Source organism: Polypterus senegalus, chromosome 11 (assembly GCF_016835505.1).
Source record: "Polypterus senegalus isolate Bchr_013 chromosome 11, ASM1683550v1, whole genome shotgun sequence".
Taxonomy (NCBI): domain Eukaryota; kingdom Metazoa; phylum Chordata; class Cladistia; order Polypteriformes; family Polypteridae; genus Polypterus; species Polypterus senegalus.
The window spans coordinates 149,531,187-149,557,673 of NC_053164.1; the positions used below are offsets into that span (position 1 = coordinate 149,531,187).

Sequence of the window (26,487 nt, forward strand, 5' to 3'; positions counted from 1 at the left end):
TTAAAATAATGTATCTTTCTTGTGGGCATGCATGGATGTGGTTAGTTTTCTGATGTTTGCATTGCTGTTCTCTTTCAGTTTGTGTGTTTTGCATCTTTGTAAGTGAAATATTTTACATTCTGACTAGTGTTCTTATTGAAGACTAACATTGGTAGTAGAGGAATGACCATAAATTACAAAATACCTCCTGTTCTTGATGAAAAAAGAAACTTGAAATTGAGAGACAAGTGACAAAAGCAAGTGCTTGCTGTGGCACTCTGTGCTTACAGGCAGAGCAAAAGTTATGGTGCTTGAAATACCAGCAGAAGACTTAAGCAAAGACACTAGTATGGATAACTTAATCCAAATTCTCTGTGGGTATTTCTGAAGGAGGGAAAAAGATTGCACTTCTGAGGCATACTCGATACTTTTGATAAAAGTTCAGTTTCAATGGCAGATTACATCACGAACTTTGAACAACGCTATAATCTTATGTGGAAATATGACATGACCTTTCCAGATGCTATATTGGCTTTCAAACTGCTTGATAGTGCTTTTCTAGCAAATAAATACAAACAGTTGGCCCTAACTACAGGCTCAAGCTTAACTTTTGCCTCATTGAAATTGACGTTAAAGTGCATCTTCTGTGAGAAAACAGCAGTTTCCTGTGCTTCTACTGGGATACAAATGAAATCTGATGCGGCTTATTTTACGAATCAAAATCAAAATATGTAGTGATATCAGAAGAAATCTAAATGTCATATTTGGCAGAAGATCGAAGTGTGCCGTATGTCAGAGTATGTTCCACTGGCTAAAGATTGTCCGCATAAAGGTGAACAAATGAAACTAACAGAGGCTAATGTAAATATGAATGATATTGAACAATGTAATGTTACACTATATTCAAATGAATCTGCCTCTGATTCGGAGAGTTTTGTTGTTGAATCTTTGGGATCTACAGTCACTGACACCATGTGCACTGTAAATCGTTTGTGGGGAAAAGTAGCTTGATAGTTTTGTGAGTGAGCTCAGTCAGAATGAAGTAGACAAGCTGATGGAAGCACCAAAGTAGTATAAGCCCGGGGGTTTCTGTCAAAATGATTAATGACCTTTAAGCCCCGCCCTATGGTGTCATACTGGAAGCTCCGCCCCTGATGACGCACTACCGGGAGTTCTGTCCGTCGCCCCTGATGATGTCACTCTGGAAACTCTCAGCCCATCACGTGACCTAGCCCTGCTCCTTTGGCACTGCCCCATGGCGGCGGATGGGTGAAGGGCACCCAGACTCCGCCTTGAACCCACCCCCGACACCTGATTGGTTCAGGAAACTGTCAAGGGGAATTTGATAGATGTCTGACCCCTCTTTGAACCTGCCCCTGGCATCTGATTGGTTCAGGAAACTGTCAAGGGCATTTTGATGGATGTCTGACCCCTCCTTGAACTCACCACCGCCCCCCCTGACCCACTTCCTAGCCCCCCCTCTCCCAAAAAACAAGCCTGGGCATGTTACAGCCTTTACCTCGACAAGCACAGACATGTCCAGGGCATGTCCTAACAAGATCAGACATGCCCAAGGTCATCCCTGGACCTGTCCGGTCACTTTCCCATCCATACCCTGTCGGCCTGAAGGGACTGCCTCGGCCCCCGGTGAGGCAGCACCTGACGGTCGGACTCCCCACACTTCCCAATCCTCTCTCCGGAGGACGTGTGCTCCCTGCTGAACAACAACAACAACAACATTTATTTATATAGCACATTTTCATACAAACAGTAGCTCAAAGTGCTTTACATATTAAAGAATAGAAAAATGAAGGACACAATTATAAAACAAAATAAATCAACATTAACATCGAATAAGAGTAAGGTTCAATGGCCAGGGGGGACAGAAAAAACAAAAAAACTCCAGACGGCTGGAGAAAACATAAAAGCCCTTCTGCTGAAAGCCCTTCTGTAAGTGCGGTATAAAAAAGCGATGCATTTTCTTTGGTTCTATCTATGATTTTAATATGAACACGAAATTAAAATATCTATCTCATCTTTGCTTTATGACTTGCAGCTCCAGGCTTTTTTGCCCATCTCACAGACAAACTGTCAGATCAAAGACACGGTGTGAGCCAGCCAGTGCGATCGCACCATGTTTCAGCCCCCCGGGTCAGGCAGTACCTGACAGCCAGCCTTCCCAACACTTCCCAGCCACTTCTGAAAGGGTGGTATAAAAGAGCGAAGCATTTTGTAAAGACTCTGACCGGGAAAATTGAATCCCAGCCCCAGGTCCCAGTGAAGTGTCGTTTCCGCAGGATTAAAAGATGTTTGTTGCCCAAGTTTCTTGAAGCTGAAGCAGCGGATGTGGGTCGGACCAAGTTGTGTGAAACAAAGGTAGAATCAGGCAGCGGCGATAAGGGAAACCCAACTTTAGTCTACGCCACGCCTCTCCCTTTTACCCTAAATACCCCACCTGTTAGTCCCCGGATCCCCGGATTTCTCGGGAGAGGGGGGCTGGGAAGTGGGTGGGGGGTGGTGGTGAGTTCAAGGATGGGGTAGACATCCATCAAACTGCCCTTGACAGTTTCCTGGGCAAGCAGGTGGGTGTGGGGTGGGAGCGGGTTCAAACAGGGGGCAGACATCCATCAAAATGCCCTTGACAGTTTCCTGAACCAATCAGGTGCCTGGGGCGGGTTCAGGGAGGGTCAGACATCCATCAAATTCTCCCTTGACAGTTTCCTGAACCAATCAGTTGCAGGGGCGGGTTTCAAGGAGGGGGTAGACATAGCAGGTCTTGGTGTGTCCGATTTCTTTCTCTCTTGATGTGCCTATTGCTGCGGCAAGATGACAAAAGAATCTGTCTGTGAGATGGAAAAAAGCCTGGAGCTGCAAGTCATAAAGCAAAGATGAGATAGATATTTTAATTTCATGTTCATATTAAAATTATAGATAGAACCGAAGAAAATGCATCACTTTTTTATACCGCACTTACAGAAGGGCTTTCAGCAGGGCGCACACGTCCTCTGGAGAGAGGATTGGGAAGTGTGGGGAGTTCGACCGTCAGGTGCTGCCTCACCGGGGGCCGAGGCAGTCCCTTCAGGCCAACAGGGTATGGATGGGAACGTGACCGGACAGGTCCAGGGACGACCTTGGGCATGTCTGATCTTGTTAGGACATGCCCTGGACATGTCTGTGCTTGTCGAGGTAAAGGCTGTAACATGCCCAGGCTTGTTTTTCGGGAGAGGGGGGCTAGGAAGTGGGTTGGAGGGCGGTGGTGATTTCAAGGGCCGGGTAGACATCCATCAAACTGCCCTTGACAGTTTCCTGAACCAATCTGGTGCCGGGGTGAGTTCAAGGAGGGGTCAGACATCCATCAAAATGCCCTTGACAGTTTCCTGAACTAATCAGGTGCCGGGGCTGGTTCAAGGCGGAGTCTGGGCGGGGACTGGGTGCCCTTCACCCATCTGCCACCTGGGGGTGGTGCCAAAGGGGCGGGGCTAGGTCACGTGAGGGGCTGAGACTTTCCGGAGTCATCACGGGGCAACGGGCGGAACTCCCGGTATTGCGTCATCAAGGGGTGGGGCCTATGGGGCGAGAATTTCGATATTACGTCATAGGGGCGGGGCTTAAAGGTTATTAATCATTTTGACAGAAACCCCCGGGCTTATACTACTCACTAATTTTAAATTTGTTGATGGACAGATTATGCAGCCTAAATTCCGACAAAAATTGAACACACTAAATGCAACATTGAAACAGAAGTTATTCCTGTTGATGATTCCTTTCCTCTTAAGCAAAACATCTTTAAAGAGAGCTGGAGATGTGCTTGACAGTGCACTGATGTTTAAACAGCCAGTTAAACCTGAACTGACCACTTCTGGATATTATTGTATAAACATCCTAGATAAGGACATGCAGGTAGCAGTTCATGAAAATGAAACTTTGACAGTCACAGAACACATGACGAAAGAGGACAAGCAAAACATGATGGTAAAGCTTCACAAGAAGTTTGGACATGCCTCAGTTGATGAACTACAGAAACTGTTGTGCAGGTGTGCTAATAATGACACAGAATACATTTACAGCAAATTGTGAGCACATGCCTGATGTACAGTAAGTCTAAGCCTAAACCAACTGTTGGCTTGCCATTAACCTCAAGGTACAATGAGACTGTTGTCATGGACCTATATGAACTTGAACCAAATGTGTGGTATTTCCACATAATTGATTATTTTACACATTTTAGTGCAGGAAAAATTGTGATTTCAAAGAAACTTTCAGAAATGGTGTAGCATTTTATCCATGCATGGATAAGTATTCATGGACAACCACAAAATATATATAGTGACAATGGAGAAGAGTTTGAAGAAATGAGAGACATGGTTGAAAATTTTAATATAGAAATGAAGACAACAGCAGCACACAACCCATAGAGTAATGGGCTTTTTGAAAGACACAAAAAAAATTGACAGAAATCCTTTTGAAGGTTAAAAAATGTAATACCTGTGACTAGCAAATTGCATTAGACTTGGCACTCATGGCAAAGAATGTTATGTACAATGTGCATGGCTATAGTCCATATCAACATTTTGTTTGGGCAAAACCCAATTTTGCCTTCTATACTAACTGACAAGCCACCATCCCTTGAAGAAACAACAATGAGTGTTTGGGTTGGACAGTTTTGAATGTAGCTCATAAAATATTTGCAGAAGCTGAATGTTCCGACATGATACGCAGAGCTATCAATACAGCTGCACTCTATAGATGAATAGTATAAGACTGATGACAAAGTATAGAGTAAACAAATTGATTACACAGAATGGAAAAAAAGTCCTGGAGATATCATTGGACAAGATGGTGTGAAAGTTTTTATAAAACACAGAGGAATTTGTGTATGGGTGCATCACTCAAGATTAAGGAAGGTGGGTGTTCAAGAAACAGGCAGTTTCTCTACAGGGCCAAATTCCACATAAAATTTCAAAAAAGAGGCAGAAAATGATTTGGTTAATAAAGACAAAGAAACAGACCTAGATATTCAAATAGAGTATATCAATAGTGACACAGAAACTGTTAATAAGGAAACAGAGGCTGTTAATTTGGAAATAGAGGATGTTCAGCAACCTTTGGTAAACTTGCAGTTTGCACTGAAACCAGGTCAGACTATCATATATACTGACAGAGGCAGTGGAGTCCAGCATAAAGCAGAAATCCTTGTACAAGCAAGGAAAGTTAGAGAAAAATATGGATCTTGTTATAATTTGCGCAACACTGAGCTTGATGAGCTTTCTGGGACCATAGGTTCAGCTGATTTATCAGGAGTTGATAGTCTTAATATTGAACTAAAGGATAATATGTAGAACAGTTTTCTTCCTAATGAAGATGTGTTCGAGATCAAAGACGTGTCTTTTGGTACAGCTAAACAAGAGGAACTCTGCAATTGGAAATACAACAAAGTTTTTGAAGAAACTCCAGATCTAGGGCAAAAGTGTGTTTCCACAACATGGGTTTGCACCTTGAAAGAAACACCTGCAGGTATAGTACCTAAAGTTTACCTTTTGGCTAGAGGTTTTGAAGAATTTGATAGGGAAGGACTTCCAAAAGATTCACCAATGTGTTCTTCTGAATCATTAAAATTGCATCTGGCTGTCATTTTTTAACAAATCCCCAAAACTCAAAGAGGGCAATGCTACATTGCTGATCAACTTGTTAAGCTGTTGTTGGCACGTTAGAGCTGGTTGTTCTGCCACTTCTCCTCTCAAAGCTTGTTATTTAGCATAGCAATTTAGAAAACGAAAGGAAACCGTTATGGAACAACATACAAGAAAAATTTACATACATACATATATTTTAACTGAACAATTACACACGTTTACTTTATACAACAGCATTAACAAAATAAAGTCCCCTTTAGCTGGCTCTTGAGCAAATTTCCACCCCATATACATATCCCATCCCTCAAAACACACCAAATTCCCATTTTTAACTATGGTAGAAAGGATGGCCCATCTCAACAAACCCCCACATATATATACATACTGTGAATGTACAGAAAACTCTCAGTATGAGCTAAAGGAACAAAAGACGCCCATGTTCATGTGAGGCACATATAAAGTGCATCTGGAAAGTATTCACAGCACATCACTTTTTCCACATTTTGTTATGTTACAGCCTTATTCCAAAATGTATAAAATAATTCACTTTTTTCCTCAAATTTCTACACGCAACACCTCATAATGACAACGTGAAAAAGGTTTACTTGAGATTTTTGCAAATTTATTAAAAATAAAAAAAAACTGAGAAATCACATGTACATAAGTATTCACAGCCTTTGTTCAATACTTTGTCGATGCACCTTTGGCAGCAATTACAGCCTCAAGTCTTTTTGAATATGATGCCACAAGCTTGGCACACCTATGCTTGGCCAGTTTCGCCCATTCCTCTTTGCAGCACCTCTCAAGCTCCATCAGGTTGGATGGGAAGCGTCGGTGCACAGCCATTTTAAGATCTCTCCAGAGATGTTCAATTGGATTCAAGTCTGGGCTCTGGCTGGGCCACTCAAAGACATTCACAGAGTTGTCCTGAAGCCACTCCTTTGATATCTTGGCTGTGTGCTTAGGGTCGTTGTCCTGCTGAAAGATGAACCATCACCCCAGTCGGAGGTCAAGAGCGCTCTGGAGCAGGTTTTCATCCAGGATGTCTCTGTACATTGCAGCACTCATCTTTCCCTTTATCCTGACTAGTCTCCCAGTTCCTGCTGCTGAAAAACATCCCCACAGCATGATGCTGCCACCACCATGCTTAACTGTAGGGATGGTATTGGCCTGGTGATAAGCGCTGCCTGGTTTCCGCCAAACGTGACGCCTGGCATTCACACCAAAGAGTTCAATCTTTATCTCATCAGACCAGAGAATTTTGTTTCCCAATCGTTTGGTTTAGATGGGCGGCCTACTCTAGGAAGAGTCCTGGTGGTTTTGAACTTCTTCCACCTATGGATGATGGAGACCACTGTGCTCATTGGGACCTTCAAAGCAGCAGAAATTTTTCTGTAACCTTCCCCAGATTTGTGCCTCGAGACAATCCTGTCTCGGAGGTCTACAGACAATTCCTTTGACTTCATGCTTGGTTTGTGCTCTGACATTAAATGTCAACTGCGGTTCCTTATATAGACAAGTGTGTACCTTTCCAAATCCTGTCCAATCAACTGAAGTTACCACAGGTGGACTCCAATTAAGCTGCAGAAACATCTCAAGGATGATCAGGGAAACAGGATGCACCTGAGCTCAATTTTGAGCTTCATGGCAAAGGCTGTGAATACATATGTACATGTGCTTTCTCAGTTTTTTTAATTTTAATAAATTTGCAAAAATCTCAAGTAAACTTTTTTCACGTTGTCATTATGGGGTGTTGTGTGTAGAAATTTGAGGAAAAAAGTGAATTATTTTATACATTTTGGAATAAGGCTGTAACATAACAAAATGTGGAAAAAGTGATGTGCTGTGAATACTTTCCAGATGCACTGTATACAGGTTTTACTTTCCCATATAATGTATCCATTTCATTTTCAAATATTCAGGGGTGTGTACATTTCATAAAAATCTTATTTGGCTGCATTCCTTCAAAGCTTCATACCAAGTAATCTGGGAGGTGGCAAGTTTGTGATGTGCTGTTTCCATAGGGTGACAGTATGCCATGTGATTGATTTTGAGCTTCATGGCAAAAGCCGTGAATACTTATGTACATGTGATTTCTCAATTTTTTAATTTTTAATAAATTAGCAAAAACCTCAAGTAAACTTTTTTCATGTTGTCATTATGAGGTGTTGTGTGTAGAATTCTGAGGAAAAAATTAATTTAATCCATTTTGGAATAAGGCTGTAACATAACAAAATGTGGAAAAAGTGATGCGCTGTGAATATTTTTCGGATGCACTGTATATACATAAAAGTAAACAACACTCTTAGTATGACTTATGGAACAAAAGATACCTCCCATCCGAACAGGTAAAGCACATATCCTATATAAAAAAGACTACACCCAGAAGTGAGAGATGGCGTCAGGTTAAGGGCATCTCCTTCAAGGAAACAGAAAACTCGCTTAGCCACTAATAACACAAGCAGGGCCAGCACATCAGCAAAACAAAACCTCAGAAGAAAGACAAAGTCGCTTAGCCGCTAACATCAGCAATACGGTATCAATTTTACTTTTCCTCCTGCTGCTAATGCACACGTGATGCAGGCACATGGGCAAAACGAATCCTCCTAGGAGAGAGATGCCCAAAGTAGTTCCTTTCCATTACCTGACATCTCTACATTTCAATTTTTTTTCTGACAATTTCAATAGTTTCTAGGTCGCCGGGCTTTTTACAGCACAGGCTTACACAGCTAGTATATACATAAATATAAACAAAACACTTGAGACAGATGTATATCCACACAAGTCCAGGAAAATTGATGACAGTGCTATCCACAAAGTAAAAGGATGTCTCAAATCTTACCCTCTGAAATCGGCAAGCCAGAGTGTATGGACAGTCTTAAAAAAGAAAAAAGGCACGCAGGTGGCCACCTCACTAACCTTGTCCAAGTGTCAAGGTGAGTTGTTTTTACTTCATTTCCTCTGCATTGATAACATCTGCTACTACTTCCCTTGGTTTAGGTTTCAATTGCCACACAGATCAGCCATTCCTCCTAATTGCTTCCTTCTTGTTGGTTTGAATTTCAGCACTCCGACCCTTCATTGGCTACCAACCAGAACAGTTTCTGATGGACTTTTCCAAATTCCACCCATGAAGGCAGTGCCGTCAATCACTGCCTCGCGGTTCGCAGTCCTGAACTGCGAAAGGCTTCTCTACCCAAAAATGTGTGGAAGCCCCCCCGGCAGTGACGAGCAGTACACAAAAACAAACAAGGCACAATACAATGCACATAAGTAAGTATATGGCAACAATATTTAATCATAGGTATGGGAGGCCCAAAATGGGGTTTTATGTTAGCTGCATGTATTACACTTAATTTAGAGTTTGTTCCTAACCCTTTCTCTGTCTGGTAGTTTACTGGCCTTGGTTTGTTTACAATTTTCACTGGTCCTACCCACTTAGGCACAAGTTTGGCAGAGAATTTGGATGAAGCATCAGAGAGATGGTGAGCTCTCACTCAGACTTGATCTCCCACCACAAAGTGCGCATCCTTGTGATGGGCATTATAATATCTGGCAGGTCCAGATGTAGATGCCACCAACCTTTTCTAAACTCTCTGTTTTAAATGGTCCAGTGAATGCATTGTGTTATATGATCTAGAATCTGGGGAAGGAGCCGTGTCTATCATTCTATCTAGTGGACCCTTAAATTGTCTACCCAGCACAATCAGAGCAGGCGTCTCCCCAGTATGTCTTGTGCACCGCCATGTTCAAAGCAAACTGGAGCTCTGGAAGCTCCTTATCCCAGTCGGTGGCAATCTAAAATAGAGGATGCCATCATAGTCTTTAAGGTTCTGTTTAACTTCTCAGTTAAATTGGTCTGTGGATGGTAACCATTGTCAATTTCCTCTTGACTCCCCATGCAAGATATAATCCTTCTAACACTGAACTGGTAAATTGGGGTCCTCAATCAGAGACAATGAACTTAGGAATACCCCAGCGAGTGAAAATCTCATTGTTTAAAATGGAACATATTCTGGAGGTTTTTTCATTGTTCAAGGGAAATAATTCCACCCATTTTGAAAAGAAGTCCACTATCACCATCAGGACAGTCTTTTGATTGGTGGTAAGGGACAATGGGCCCATTTGGTCTATCCCCAACATCTCCCCAGGTTCCTTTACAACAATAGATTGAAGATATCCTGAAGGCCAACCAGGCTAGTTCTTGTATTTCTGACAAGTCTGACTTTGCTTTATGTGACTCCATACATCTTCTCGGATGGAGGGCCACCAAGCCACCTCCAAGATCTTCAACAGTGTTTTCATTCTCCCAAGGTGGCCCCCAAAGGGACTGTCGTGATATTATTGGATGAATTCTGGTACATATTCTTCAGGAATCGATAAGTGTAATTTGGTCCCTCCAAGCTTAGGTGGAACACACCTATTCAAGACTCCCTGCAGTTCCTCATAATAAATGAGGCTGGACCAATAATCTCCTATTTTCTCTCTAAACCCCTGGTATACTCAACTGATGGATTTAGTTCGAGCAACATCTTGCATGCTCAGGGGAAGGTTCAACCATAAACTCTGAGCCACAGCCACACAAACCATTCCTGAAAGTTCAATACCCCTAGATAATGCATCAGGTACAATATTACTACAACCCTACCAATAGAGAACCTTGAATGAAAACCCCTGGAGTCGCAACACCCATCGACGGGAAGATGTTTTCAGGTGATTAAATGCCCAGGTGAGTGCATTATGGTCCGCGAATACTTCAAATCTTCCAATCTGAGCGGCCCACTACAAGATAGATAGATAGATAGATAGATAGATAGAAAGATAGATAGATAGATAGATAGTAAACTTTTTTTCAATGTTTGCTGTCCTCAATTTTGTAATTTTTGTAAATATTAGGTCATAAATACATGTCTGTTTTTGTATAAAGCACTGAAAAGGAAACAAAAGAGTATTTTTAATAATAACAGAAGCATGATGGCTCAGAAGTTAGCACTGCTGCTTCACCTCTAAATAAAACTGTGTTTAAGTCCTTGCCCAGTCAATGTCTACATAAAACGAACATATTTTCCCTGTGTACTAGTGTCAGTGTCCTACAATACACTGGCATTCACAAATGTTTCCTACATTGCGCCAGGATAGACTCTGAAATAGACTAAACCAGTTCAGAAAAAGAATGGCTGATTGATATAATTATATCTTAAAAACTGCATAGCCCATGACAAAACCAGCCAACAACTTTCACACTTTTTTATCAATTGTGGAAACTGTGCAGATGGGTTAAAAGCATTCTTTCATTTATTTTCAGAATATAGATATTTAAATACAGGGTTATGTGAGGCCTTAGCCTATCAGGTGCTAAGCTGGGTGAAAACATCAGAGCACACAAACACACACACACACATCCATACTTACAAAATCAATTTAGAGTCAGTTTCCTGACATCATAACATGCATATGTTTAGGATATGTTAGGAAACCACTATACCTTGAGGAAATCCACACAGTCATGAGAACACAAAACTTCACAATGACAGTCCCTGGGCTGGAATTTAAAACTAGGACTTTGAAGTTGTGAGTCAGCAATTTTCACCACTGTACAGACCAGATATAAAACAGTTAAGTGATGTTCAGCTCTTTAGGGGTTACAAGGTTGCAACATCAACAGAATTTCATTCCAGTCAGACTCTTTAACAAGAGGCTCTCTGAGGCGTTTCATTTTACTGTTTTATCGAAATGTTTACTGATGATCCTCATTTTGCATATCCCCACTACAGTTCCCACTTAATTTCATAAAAATATCCCATGAATAATTTGCCATAACCCTGTATTTAGTTGTTATTTGTCACTGGTTAGAGATGGCATAATAATACCAAACACGTTCTAAAAATTCATTAAGTGTGAGTGACATCATATAAATCAAGGATGGACTATGTGTCATAATTTGCCCAGGTATTGGAATCTTAAAAAACAGTATTTCAACAGATATAATGAAGAAGCACTCTAAACAAGTACACTGATGAAATTTAAAACAATCTGTGTAATTAAATTAAAGTAAAAAATTTTGGTTAAACAATAATAGGTTGTTGCCTATTGTGAATCTACATTGTGAGTTCAGAGACAGAATATCAAGAATACTAATCAATTAAAGATTTCAATTACATTTAAAGTTAAAACTAGCTTATACTACAACTTTTAGAAAGTTGAAATTAGAAGCACTGCCCATGGCATAATGCGGAAATATGTTGGAAGACACATGGTGAAAGGGAATGCTGAAAAAATTCAAGGCATATTGAGGAAACAAATTAATTGGGAATACCTGTTGGACTCCTAACTGGATATGATGGTAAGAATGATGGACACAATGCATTTTGAACAAGCCAAATGAATACTAACATTGAGAAGACTCAACATATATTGGATAGACTAGATGGGCATTACCTAGATTCAAGACACAATAAGAAGATTTGAAAGGCATTGCTGAGACACCCTGGCAAGACAGGACAGAGCTAAGGGCGATTGCATACTCTCCACTTGCTGCAGGGAAACAGTTGCCAGCATCTCCACAGATGAGCCTCCCTCTCCAGAGGCAGCCAATCCCAAGAGGCAGAGTGGGGTCAGTAGCAGGTCAGAGACCAAGATGATGCTGCCTACTTTGCAGCAGATCCAGCTCTTGCGAGCCTTACAGGTTCTATTCCGGCTTGTTTTATGGTGCCGCTGGGTTCAGCCTGCCCTTTTCCAGCCGATGATTTAATGGCTGGCAGACATTAACAACCAGCCATAAAAAGGCGGAGAGTGAGGTGCCTGCAGAGGGACGGCTTTGTGATGACAAGTGACGTGCTGTCGCGGCTTGGCTTACTGGATAGGCAGGACAGCGCTGAAAGGCTTGCCAGGAGGCTCTCTTCTCCCAGGGGCCTACCAGCTGAATTCGGAAAACCCTACTCTATCTCCTACAGTCCTCGCTGCAGCCCTGCTGCACCCCCTTACCAGCTGAGAGAAGAATCCTTGGAGTCGGTAGCATCCAACGAGAACAGTAGCTCTCCACGACAAGACTGGCCCTCCATCACATACCGGACAGTAGTGAGAGGGCGACGCCGCATCATGGCTCTACTCAAGCTTTCCCTCATGGGTTTCAGTTTTGTTTTCTGGGCAGCTGGGTTAGCGATGTTCACAGTAGGCATCTGGGCTAAAATATCCTTAGCGGACTACCTGGTTCTGTCCACTAACCATTACCCCAACACACCATTTATTCTGCTAACCACTGGGGCAGCAGTCATAATTTGGGGCTTTCTTGGCTGTTTCAGTGCTGCAACAGAGAACCGTTGCTTGTTACGCATGTATGGTATCTTCCAGCTGGCTGTGCTTGTAGCTGGCCTCTCTGCTGGCCTCTCTGGACTCTTCTACAGGAAGGACATTGCTGAGGGTTTTCAGAAAGGATTACAGGAAGCCATTCGCCTTTATACAGAGGACGAGGTGAAGGCTGATGCCTTAGATGATGTTCAAAGGGCTCTGGACTGTTGTGGGGTGCACAGCTACCAAGACTGGCTGTTCTCTCCATGGTCATTAGATCAAGAAGTTGCACGGCCCAATGGCTCAGTGCCATCCAGTTGTTGTGTACAACGGAGAGGTTGCAGGAACAGGCCAGTGCCCACAGAAGGAGCTGAGATGGCTGGAATTCATACTCATGGCTGTTTCCAGAAGGTTTTTGATTTTGTCAGTGACAACATGTTCCATATTGCAACAGGAGCACTGAGCCTTGCCACCATTCAAGTTGTGGGCATTGTACTGACGTGTCTATTGGCTGCCAAGATTGCTGGCCCTGTGCCCCAAGAAAGAGCACCAGTACACTAACTGGAACAGACAGAGAGTAGGAGTGGGGGGCTGTCGCATGCTGGTCCTAGTTCAGTGATAGTTGTGTATGTATTTGGCAAAAAAGATGCTGTAGAAAATAAAAACTGATTAATCATAGCCTGACTTGCCTGAGGCACGTAGGAAACATTTTTTAACAGTTCACAGAAAGAAAAGGGGCAATCAACCAAGAGGGCAGAAAACTATCCACCACCTGGAACATGATCCAGAATATCTGAACTTGGGCAAAAGTTGGGTGGACAGGCCACACCTCAGTCTCTATCCCTTAGTTGTGAATTGTCATCTTACAAGCTTTGTTGTTATCCAGCAGCAGCAGGCAACACTTCTCATACTTCCACTGAGACCCTCAGCAAGTGAGCGGACAGCTGGCAGGAGCAGGCCTTTCCTACATTTCAAGATGACTTCCAGCGATATTCAGTGCAAACCGGGTGAGCCAGTTAGTCAGCCAAAGGTGAGATGAGTATGCATACATGCAACGCTCATAGCTGTATATGTGTGCATGGTGAGATGTGGGTGTGAGAATACATCTTGTACCCATGAACTGAGGGGGACAAATGTATGTGTAGTGAAGTGAAGGGGGCTACACCACACAGTTATTTCTGGTTGATGGCTGTTTTGGTTTGGTTTTAGATTATAATTGCAATACTCAGTGAATTGAGCTGAACTGTAATATGTGCATGTGGCTGTTCATCTTACAGTTGTGAGTACAGAGAAATCTCACTACTAGTGGGGAAGGATGTGTGTAAATGTGTTTGAATATGAGACTACATTTAAGAGTAATTTTTATGTATGGTATTTATCGTTACTTGAGCAAACATGAGCCCACTGTATGTGGCTCTGTTTGTAACTGTATGGATAAATATGTGCTTTTATGTACTGTATGTCTGTGTGTGTCTGCATGTTACATAAGGCACGATTGAGCATCTATGATTTTTGTTTTTGAGTACTATACATATTCAAACATAAGTCAATCAGTCTGACTTTGTTTTGTTTGTAAATTTCACTTAATACAATTTTCAGCATTACAAGATATTTTACTACTTAGTCAACAATATAATACAGCACAAATCACATAGTAGTAGACTTAGATTTTTAAATAATTATACTACAAACAGAAAAGGCTAAAATGCTCAGACCTCAAATCACTGTACAGAATTGATAAATAGCCGAGTAAATTCAATGTCAACATTGCTATAAATAAGGTAAATAGTCAACTAATACTATCACAAAATGGTCTCTTGAACCTCCTCTTCCACAGCAGGGTCTTTGGGGATTTAGAGGAGGGGCAGCATTGGGCGCAAAGTAGGAACTAACCCTGAAAGGTATGCCAATCTATCACAAGACACACTGCCGCTCCCAATTAAGAGAAGTCAATTTACCTATTAAGAGAAAGAAGAAACCCAAGTACACAGAAACACACAAATACAGTGATGGAGAAAAGGACTGCCGGGGGTCGAATGACAATTTGCCAGGAGTCGCCTAAGAACATTGGAAATATGGGTTTTGTCTATTCTAATCTGTAAAACTTGTTATTGTACTAATTTTTTCCATTGGTAGTTACTAGTTTTTTACTATAATTGTCATTCGAGGATAGATGTTGCAGACAATTGAGTCAGAATAAATTCAAATGTTTTAATTGTCGTACCTTTATTATTTTTAACAGTTTACATTACTGTAGTACATCGAACGGCGTGACGTTACGTAACGTCACGCTGTTGCGGGGTTTTACGCACTTCATCTTCCATTTCCAACAACTTATCTTTGCGAAACAGGGTTTTCCAGCTTGTTGGTTATCAAGTCTAAATACAGAAGTAGACTTGTTGCAAAAGATGATCTTCGTTGTGCTCTTGCAAAGACTGCCCCGAGAATTTCTGATCTGGGGAGAAAGAAGCAGCCTTAACCTTCGCACTGGCGTTGGCTTTTTACGCGTACTGTCACAACACTTTTGTAGCAATGTAGTTTACTGTTGTTATATTAAGACTGTTACCCATGCTACACCATGCTTTTCACATTTTCAAATAAGTATACCACATAAATGCGGTGAATGCAGTTCAATACACAATGAAGAAAAGCAAATAAACGTAAGTCATAAAGACAAAATCTATATATATACTGTATATATATATATATATAATTCACTAAGGCAAGACAACCATGGAAAGCATGCCGGAAGGGGCGTGGATTCACTGAGCCATCGACAAGTAAGACACCTATGGCGCACGCTGAAGGAGCCACGCCCACCAACTCCTGGCACCTCCGAGCCACCTTGACTGATCATAGAGGCATGTTTCTCGCGGAGGTGAATCACCATATGCAGCGTGTAAAACAGTTTGTGAGGGGTATCCCATGGGATCCTTAAAAAATCCTTTACAACTGAGGTTAAAACACAATGAAGTAAGCAGTCTTTAAAAACCGAGTTTTCGGTTACGACGCACGACCGCATGCACCATAGCAAACTGTTTTACACGTTACATACAGCAATGCGCATCCGTGACAAACATACGTCTTCTTAGATGCTCCTGCAGGAAAACGGAAAGTCTACGTGAGTCACAGGTGCATCTGGACTGTGCAAAGATGACAACGACTCAAGTGACGAGTTGGAGGTGGACACATGAGGGATGGCGGTCCGCCAGTTTTCAGTCATGGAAGATTGTGTGTTGGTTCGTTCCGTGCATTGTTATAATGTTGCTTTTCTTGCTAATTTATTACATTACCGATTTTTCAAATGTTACTTTTCTCCCTGTGCTTAAAAATCATTAAAAAACCGGCCTGATTATGCGGCGTATGGTACGCCACGGGTTGGCTAGTTTCATATATTTGTAATTAGAAATAAATATTCCACAATATATAGGCCTAATTACATGTTGTTTTTGTTATTAATCACTACGCTTTAATTATGTTCAATTTGTAACAATGAAAATACATCCTGCATGTCAGATATTTACATTGCGATTCATAACAGTAGCAAAATTACAGTTATGAAGTAGCAACGAAAATAATTTTACGGTTGGGGTCGCCACAGCATGGGAAATTGTATTAAAGGGTCACGGCACTAGAAAGGTTGAGAAGCGCTGCTTTATATTCACATTAAAAAGGCTAGGATAGAAGCACAAAGTTGGAAGGGTGCAGTACTAATCATTGTGACACCTCTTCCCTTTAGTTGGTTTAAAAAAAAAACATAAATGCAGGGATAACAAATGTAAAATGCAAGAGAGAAACATAGATTTTAAGGTTGAGATCTAAACATCATGAAAGAAAGAGCTTCAGAATTCTTTGGACAGGAGTGTCAAACTCTGTTCCTTGATGGCTGCAGGTTTTTGTTACGGTCACTTTCTTAATTAGTAGCTGTTTGACTTCCTTTTTAAGATTCAGAGCAGTTAATTGTTCATTTTTACCTTAAATACTATAGCCAAATAATAACTTGATCCCTTTTGCACTCATGTGTTCATCATACAATTTCTGTTTCAATTCAATATTTGCAAAGAATAAAAAGAAGGTCTGAAAATGAATTATCAGTTCTGGTCCAAAAAGTATTTGGATGGTGCTCTTATAAAATATAAAATCAACAATTTTGCAAATGTCTGGTGTGGCAGAAGAGAGTATTAACAACCCATTAAATTAAATAATGTGTTTCAATTGGGTTCTAATTAAGAAATTGGCTGATGTGAAAATGATGATCTCTTGGAGAAGAGAGTTTGAGATTCATTAATCATTTGTTGACTTGCTTTGCATCTCATTATTGTTTTACTGTTTATTAAGGAAAAGATTATCAATGAAGGATTCATGATTTTAAAAAGAAAGTCAATTAAATCAAGGAAAAAAAGTTTGTTCTATTACCAACAGTACTTGATTACTAATTAAGAAAGTGGGTGGAACAAAACACTGGAGTCACTGGAGCCCTCAAGGAGTTTAGCTCCCCTGCCTTAAGGCATTTTACAAGATAATTTGGGGTAAGCTGTGACATCAGACAGTGAGTGGTTTTGGTATTTACAGATACAAATTCGGTGAAATGTACACACTGTGTTCATTGTCTTTGGTTTGACTCAGGACTTTAGCAGGATCATTTTAAATTTGTTGGAAACTGTGGGTTAGAAAATTATTGACTGTTATAATCTGTTAATCCTTTGTGTGGGAAGTCCATAGAATGGAGAGTTGCCATAAACTATGTAAATGTTCATGGAGATGGGAGAAGGAGACATTGGGTGGAACTCAAGCAATGTTTTGTAGATGAAAAGGCCTTAGACTACACCATGTAATGCCCTCCTGATGAGGAACATCACAAACCCTGATGTTATAACCGTAATAACATTTCAATCTGATGTTCCTGGGCAATATTTTCAACTAAATTTTTACAAGTATTATTTGCAGTTTTTAAAAAAACTATTAAATTAATATAAATGTACATATTATGACAGAACAAAAAGCTGTAACATGTTAGAATTGTTATTTAAAGTTTTCTTAGCGCAAATTTATTGGATTAACTGTGACTGCCACTTGAGGTATTATTGTACTGCATTAATTGATCTTGACATCCAAAACAATTTCAAACATGACTATAAAATGACTTTGTGATGGGGTGGCTAAATAGCTGAATTTCAGTTGATGGTACTGAGACAGGCTTTGGCTTCTCACATCCCTAATTTGAATTAAGTTGGTCCGAAAAAATACTGTATTTATGCATAATTACAAAAACAATGCACATTGCTTCTTTTTTGCTGGATTTTGGTTCTTTCTAATGCACTTTACTGGTACAAAATATTGCAGTCTCCTAGCATGGCACTCAGACATCACCTAGTGGGGTTTTTACAAAGTAGGACAACTATATGAGAGTTTGTAACCAAATGTGTGCATAGTGAAGTATAGTGAAGTATAATAGTTAGGTGTATAGAGAATGACGAGCTACTGGATGTTAGGTTGAATGGTGTGTTCTTGTCACAATTGTTCTATTTCTATCATATCCATATATAGTATCCCAGTAAATTTAAATGTTGGTGTGATTAACTATGCCTATGTTTCCCTGGGATTCCATAAATGTAACTACTTGAATATATGTGCACTGTGACATATGCACGTGGCTCAGCAACAGATGCTACATTATGCTAGCTGAAACAAGTACATCTTATATAGTTTCTTTTATGATGGCCAGCATGTCAAGGCACATTACATTAACAATATAAGAATAAGGGGTGATATTTGCAATTCACAAGCCAATGAAGTAAGGGTTGCATGCAATGCTGTCAGGAGATCCAAACATATGAAACTAGCTCCCTGGTTCATGGAACATAAGTTCTTTGACAGGAATGGAGCAGGAAATTGTGTATAGGATTCAAAAACATCTGCTAGATACAGTCAGTCTCATTTTTACATACAGCACTGGTTTGGGAGCTGAGTTTTCAATCAAGGGTGGTCTCTCTCTTACTATGGAGCTAACCAGTGAGAAATGCTCACTCACAGCTCGCTGGCTGGGTGCTGTACAAGAACAAAATTATTGACCCTTAAACCACATACCTTCCCTGTGTAGCAGTCACCACTGACTCATAATTAAAACTAGCTGTTCAACCTGTCTAAGATGGGTTGAAATCTAAGTAATCAAAATAGACATCAGCGATAATGTTTGGTCTGTTATATATAATTTGGTATGGGGCTTGTAAAAGCAATATTAATGTTTGTGATGCGCCATGTATTGAAATGACAAATGCAGTGCATTTTATTACTACAAATGTTTATGGTGCACCATCTTTTGGAATAACAGAGACATAGCAACTGGATGGACACACAGACAGACACACAGGTACTCATCATTTTATTAAGGTGGACTGAATATTTGGCTCTAGCCTTTATTTGAGACAACTTTTGTTTTGTTTTTTGGAAAAAAAAGTGTGAGTTCAAGTCCGGCATAAGCTATGGCAGATAGTAAATCCACTTTTGGATACCTATCCTGTCCTAATCAAGTCACTTTTGATTACTCATTATTTGTTTTACAATGTCATCTGCTCAGCTCTGGCTAGTCATTTTTCAGAACTTCACAATGACCATCTGAACTAACATTCATGGTGAGCTCAGGATAAGTCAAATAATCTGGCTGTTTTCCATTATAATGAGTGATTTTAACCTTCATATTAATGATATGAACTGTAGTGCTGCATCTGATTTTTTGTGTATTATTGAAAATTTTAATTTTACCCAGCATGTTTCAGGTCCTAAATATATTGGGGGGAATATGCTGGATCTTGTTTTTACTTATGGTATTAATATTGATTATATTGATTTTAATTATCTTATTTTTAGTGACTGTAAATGTATTTTGTTTGATGTGCTATACAGTGGTGTGAAAAACTATTTGCCCCCTTCCTGATTTCTTATTCTTTTGCATGTTTGTCACACAAAATGTTTCTGATCATCAAACACATTTAACCATTAGTCAAATATAACACAAGTAAACACAAAATGCAGTTTTTAAATGATGGTTTTTATTATTTAGGGAGAAAAAATCCAAACCTACATGGCCCTGTGTAAAAAAGTAATTGCCCCCTGAACCTAATAACTGGTTGGGCCACCCTTAGCAGCAATAACTGCAATCAAGCGTTTGCGATAACTTGCAATGAGTCTTTTACAGCGCTCTGGAGGAATTTTGGCCCACTCATCTTTGCAGAATTGTTGCAATTCAGCTTTATTTGAGGGTTTTCTAGCATGAACCGCCTTTTTAAGGTCATGCCATAGCATCTCAATTGGATTCAGGTCAGGACTTTGACTAGGCCACTCCAAAGTCTTCATTTTGTTTTTCTTCAGCCATTCAGAGGTGGATTTGCAGGTGTGTTTTGGGTCATTGTCCTGTTGCAGCACCCAAGATCGCTTCAGCCTGAGTTGACGAACAGATGGCCGGACATTCTCCTTCAGGATTTTTGGTAGACAGTAGAATTCATGGTTCCATCTATAACAGCAAGCCTTCCAGGTCCTGAAGCAGCAAAACAACCCCAGTCCATCACACTACCACCACCATATTTTACTGTTGGTATGATGTTCTGTTTCTGAAATGCTGTGTTCCTTTTACGCCAGATGTAACGGGACATTTGCCTTCCAAAAAGTTCAACTTTTGTCTCATCAGTCCACAAGGTATTTTCCCAAAAGTCTTGGCAATCATTGAAATGTTTCTTAGCAAAATTGAGACAAGCCCTAATGTTATTTTTGCTTAACAGTGGTTTGCGTCTTGGAAATCTGCCATGCAGGCCGTTTTTGCCCAGTCTCTTTCTTATGGTGGAGTCGTGAACACTGACCTTAATTGAGACAAGTGAGGCCTGCAGTTCTTTAGACGTTGTCCTGGGGTGTTTTGTGACCTCTCGGATGAGGCGTCTCTGCGCTCTTGGGGTAATTTTGGTCGGCCGGCCACTCCTGGGAAGGTTCATCACTGTTCCATGTTTTTGCCATTTGTGGATAATGGCTCTCACTGTGGTTTGCTGGAGTCCCAAAGCTTTAGAAATGGCTTTATAATCTTTACCAGACTGATAGATCTCAATTACTTCTGTTCTCATTTGTTCCTGAATTTCTTTGGATCTTGGCATGATGTCTAGCTTTTGAGGTGGTTTTGGTCTACTTCTCTGTGTCAGGCAGCTCCTCATTTAAGTGATTTCTTGATTGAAACAGGTGTGGCAGTAATCAGGCCTGGGGGTGGCTACGGAAATTGAACTCAGGTGTGATACACCACAGTTAGGTTATTTTTTAACAAGGGGGCAATTACTTTTTCACACAGGGCCATGTAGGTTTGGATTTTTTTTCTCCCTAAATAATAAAAACCATCATTTAAAAACTGCATTTTATGTTTACTTGTGTTATATTTGACTAATGGTTAAATGTGTTTGATGATCAGAAACATTTTGTGTGACAAACATGCAAAAGAATAAGAAATCAGGAAGGGGGCAAATAGTTTTTCACACCACTGTATATACTGTTGATCCTGTCCCCAATTTGACAACTTAATTATACACGAGTTACCAATGATGCTGTGGTAGCTCAGTTTTGTACTCTGCTTGATAGAGCAAAAGGCTTTGATGGGGATGATGCTGAGGCATTGGTTTACTCTTTTAATCAGCAATGTACCGATACAGTGCATCTGGAAAGTATTCACAGTGCATCACTTTTTCCACATTTTGTTATGTTACAGCCTTATTCCAAAATGGATTAAATTCACTTTTTTCCTCAGAATTCTACACGCAACACCTCATAATGACAACGTGAAAAAGGTTTACTTGAGATTTTTGCAAATTTATTAAAAAAAAAAAACAAAAACTGAGAAATCACATGTACATAAGTATTCACAGCCTTTGCCATGAAGCTCAAAGTTGAGCTCAGGTGCATCCTGTTTCCCCTGATCATCCTTGAGATGTTTCTGCAGCTTAATTGGAGTCCACCTGTGGTAAATTCAGTTGATTGGACATGATTTGGAAAGGCACACACCTGTCTATATAAGGTCCCACAGTTGACAGTTCATGTCAGAGCACAAACCAAGCATGAAGTCAAAGGAATTGTCTGTAGACCTCCGAGACAGGATTGTCTTGAGGCACCAATCTGGGGAAGGTTACAGAAAAATTTCTGCTGCTTTGAAGGTCCCAATGAGCACAGTGGCCTCCATCATCCGTAAGTGGAAGAAGTTTGAAACCACCAGGACTCTTCCTAGAGCTGGCCGTCCATCTAAACTGAGCGATCGGGGGAGAAGGGCCTTAGTCAGGGAGGTGACCTAGAACCCGATGGTCACTCTGTCAGAGATCTGTGGAGAGAGGAGAACCTTCCAGAAGGACAACCATCTCTGCAGCAATCCACCAATCAGGCCTGTATGGTAGAGTAACCAGACGGAAGCCACTCCTTAGTAAAAGGCACATGGCAGCCCGCCTGGAGTTTGCCAAAAGGCACCAGAAGGACTCTCAGACCATGAGAAACAAAATTCTCTGGTCTAATGAGGCAAAGATTGAACTCTTTGGTGTGAATGCCAGGCGTCACATTTGGAGGAAACCAGGCACCGCTCATCACCAGGCCAATACCATCCCTACAGTGAAGCATGGTGGTGGCAGCATCATGCTGTGGGGATGTTTTTCAGCAGCAGGAACTGGGAGATTAGTCAGGATAAAGGGAAACACGACTGCAGCAATGTACAGAGACATCCTGGATGAAAACCTGCTCCAGAGTGCTCTTGACCTCAGACTGGGGTGACGGTTCATCTTTCAGCAGGACAACGACCCTAAGCACACAGCCAAGATATCAAAGGAGTGGCTTCAGGACAACTCTGTGAATGTCCTTGAGTGGCCAGCCAGAGCCCAGACTTGAATCCGATTGTACATCTCTGGAGAGATCTTAAAATGGCTGTGCACCGACACTTCCCATCCAACCTGATGGAGCTTGAGAGGTGCTGCAAAGAGGAATGGGTGAAACTGGTCAAGAATAGGTGTGCCAAGCTTGTGGCATCATATTCAAAAAGATTTGAGGCTGTAATTGCTGCCAAAGGTGCATCGACAAAGTATTGAGCAAAGGCTGTGAATACTTATGTACATGTGCTTTCTCAGTTTTTTTTTGTTTTTAACAAATTTGCAAAAATCTCAAGTAAACCTTTTTCACGTTGTCATTATGGGGTGTTGTGTGTAGAATTCTGAGGAAAAAAATCAATTTAATCTATTTTGGAATAAGGCTGTAACATAACAAAATGTGGAAAAAGTGATGCGCTGTGAATACTTTCCGGATGCACTGTATATTGAACTCTGTCACACCTTTTAAATTAGGTTGTAGTCTGGTTTGGTTAATCTTTGCCTTGGCTAAATCAATCTATTTGCAGCACTAGGTGCCACTGTCAAAAGATTAAACTTTACAGAAGGTCTCTAATTTGGATGTTTACCACCTTTATTTAAAAGATGTGCATTGCACTTATAACAACAATAGGGGTTCGTATTTTGTGAAACTTATATCAAATAGCACACTTAATTCCAAAGTTTTGTTTGACACTATCACTGACATCATTTCTCTTATCTCTGTTAGTGTTGCTTTTTTCAAATACTGATTGTGATAAAATTCTGAACTATTTTGTTGAGAAAGTTACTTTCATTCGATCAAATATCTTTGCTTTTCCAAGCGTTGTGCAGGCTGATCCCCCTTCCTCAGTCTGAATTCTTCTTCCCTGGTATCTTTTAGAAATGTTCTTACTTTATTCAAGAACTTGAATCCTTCATCTTGTATGATATTCTTCCAATTTCTCTCTCTTTATGAGTTCTTGATTGGCCCAAATTTGGTGTCCTTGATAAATTCTTCTCTCCTCACTGGATTTATTTCAATTTATTATAAGTGTGCTATTGTGCAACCTATATTGAAAAATCCTAATCTTGATCACTGTGATTTTAATAATCTGAGGTCTATCTCTGGCCTCCCATACTTTGTTAAAATTTTAGAAAAGGCAGTTTAATCACAGCTGACTGCTTTTCTTAATAAATATCATTTCAGATTGGCTTTAGGAAACAACATGGCACAGAAGCCGCTTTTCCTAAGGTGACTAATGACCTTTTGATGGCTGCTGATGTGGAGGAGTGATCAGTCCTTGTACTCTTGGACCTTAGTGTAACATCTGATACTATAGATCATACGCTTCTAATTAATAGGTTAAATAATTGTGTGAGTATCTCTGGGACTGCCTAAGACTGGTTTACTTCTTATTTGGCAAAAAGAAGTTTCTCAGTGACCATGGGTGAGTACATGTCAGCCCTAACATCTTGTAATGTGTAGTGCTGCAGGGAGTTTTTGGGCCGGTGTTATTTTCCTAATACATTCTGCCTTTAGCTTGAACCTTAAGCTCTTTTAAAGATATTTAATATCTTCATATGCTGACAATATTCAGCTTTCATGCTTTTTTAAACCACAACACCTTCACAAGGCTGAGTAGAATTAATAAACGGCTAGCTGCTAATTTTTGGCAGTTCAGTTCTAAAAAAACTTAGGTTTTAATTATTACCCCAGTAAAATCAGTCTTGGGTTATTTAAATCTTGTCACAGAACCTGGGTGTTACGTTTGACCAGACTCTAAAAGTTGATGTTCATGTTAGGTCCTTATCTCGCTCTACTTTTCACAATAGTAATATAGAGTGAGAGAGGTTAGGAGCACACGCTGATTACAGCGCATTGCCACACCCACCGCAATGCAAATCAACTCAGAATCCCCAGATTAGGACCCAAGTGCAGCCATGCAATGGGTGACACCTCAGCACCACACTAGTTCAGATGGAATGGAACAGTGTGAGATTTTTTATGGTGGCCAGAGTGCCAATTCTGCCACCAACCCCCAGATTTTTCCCTGCAGGTTGGAGGGCTTACATTCAGGGCTGGATGCAGATTAATGTCATACCCAGGATGTAGAAATTGCAGGTTAAGGGCCTTGCTCAGGGGCCCAACAGAGTAGAGTCACTTCGGACGTTTACAGGATTTGAACCGGCAACGTTCCAATTACCAGTGCAGATCCCTACCTCAGAGCCACCACTCCGCTAATAGTAATAAAACAGAACAATAATGTTGAAGGCTCAGTTGGAGATGTTAGTGCATGCTTATATTTGTTAACTTCTTGATTACTGTAATTCTTTATTTACATGTTTAAACAAGACATCACTGCTGAGTCTTCAGTCTATTCAAAATGCTGCTGCTAGACTGTTAACCTTCTCCATTAAGGTGTCTTACATTACTCAATTTTTATCTTCTCTTTTTTGGTTCCCGATGGAATTTAGAATCCATTTTAAAACTTTAGCAATCAGCTATAGAGCTCTGTATATTTCCGATTTTTTACCAAATTATACTAACAGTCGCCCAGTTATATCATCTAATCAAGGCCTCCATATTGTTCCACATACTCAACTAAAGACTTGTGGGGGTAAGGCTTTTCAGTTTGTTACACCAAAATGGTGGAATAGCCATCCTTGTGCTTTATGGGCTGCTTATACACTTGACATATTTAAGAAACACTTAAAGAAGCACCTTTTTAGGTTAGCATATGGATAGCTATTTTGACTCTTCTGTTTACGTATTTTTGTTGAAATGTTACTTTAATTTTATTTTTACTGTTTGTAACTGTGTGTATTAATTGCTTTCTATGGTGTACAGTGCTTTGTTGACTCTGTCTGCGAAAGGCACTTTGTAAATAAAAATGTAACATAATAAATTGAAAGAATAAACATTAGAACCATAATAATGTAAGGAGATTTGAACTGGATGTTGATATGAAAGGCACTCTGTATAGCAGAGGCTAACTGATTTGACTACTAATAAACTGATGTTATTTCTTTTAGGCAAGTACAGAGATGGTTGTATAACTCCTCAGCTGGTTCCATCACCATTGGCTTGCTGTCTGCATCAGGATTTTCTTGAATATGTTACTGCTGTACTCACTAATGTCATAAAGGGCTTTGAGTAAGCTGCTCACCATAGTCAAATCCTATACCTGCAGTGGAGACCCATTCTCCAGAAATTTCTTCATATACAGTATATGCTGCCACCAGTCAACACTAAGTAAGCTAAGGATGTCTGTCCTGTTTCCTTGGGTTCCAAACAATGACTCTCAGATCTAGTGTCTACTCACTTCTGTGTTGCTTTCTCCGTGGTTCTTCTACAAAGACTGTGTTTGCCCTGACAACATGTTATGTGTAATGCTAACAATTCTGCCCCATTAATTGGTTTTGCATAATATAGGAGATGATTCTTTTGCTCTGTAAGTGCTCTGGGACAATGTCCATCATAAACAGCAAGATACTGTAAATAAAGATGAACTATATGAATGTTTTCTGTCTTGTCTGAAGATTTTTTCTGAATTGTGCACCTTAATAGCTTTCTGAATATTATATACTGAAGTCCTGCTGACACTCCTTATGAGTGAAGATTCACTAGAAGGCTCATCATGCCAGACACAAGCTAGTATATTATATTTTGAAGTATCTTTACTCCTGTTCTATAAAGCATTCATCTTTTTATTCTTTTAATGTTCTGAAACTACTTATTT

General features: G+C 40.4%; 1 protein-coding gene across 3 annotated transcripts; it reads left to right on the forward strand.

The window, feature by feature from the left end:
• The first annotated feature begins 12,274 nt into the window (after positions 1 to 12,274).
• LOC120539828 (tetraspanin-7-like) lies at positions 12,275 to 26,242 on the forward strand. 3 transcript variants are annotated; one of them, XM_039770204.1, is made up of 3 exons: positions 12,275 to 13,929; positions 23,955 to 24,195; positions 25,781 to 26,242. In XM_039770204.1, the coding sequence occupies exon 1, from the start codon at positions 12,435 to 12,437 to the stop codon at positions 13,458 to 13,460; it is 1,026 nt and encodes a 341-aa protein (XP_039626138.1). In that variant the 5' UTR covers positions 12,275 to 12,434; the 3' UTR covers positions 13,461 to 13,929; positions 23,955 to 24,195; positions 25,781 to 26,242. The 3 variants fall into 3 exon arrangements, 2 of the variants coding, with proteins under 2 accessions (XP_039626138.1, XP_039626140.1); XR_005635693.1 differs by lacking the exon at positions 12,275 to 13,929 and adding an exon at positions 17,340 to 17,448; XM_039770206.1 differs by lacking the exon at positions 23,955 to 24,195.
• Positions 26,243 to 26,487: the final 245 nt, after the last annotated feature.

Coding starts and splice junctions, on each gene's coding strand:
- LOC120539828 (XM_039770204.1), top strand. CDS start 12,435: ATGACAAGTGACGTGCTGTCGCGGCTTGGCTTACTGGATAGGCAGGAC.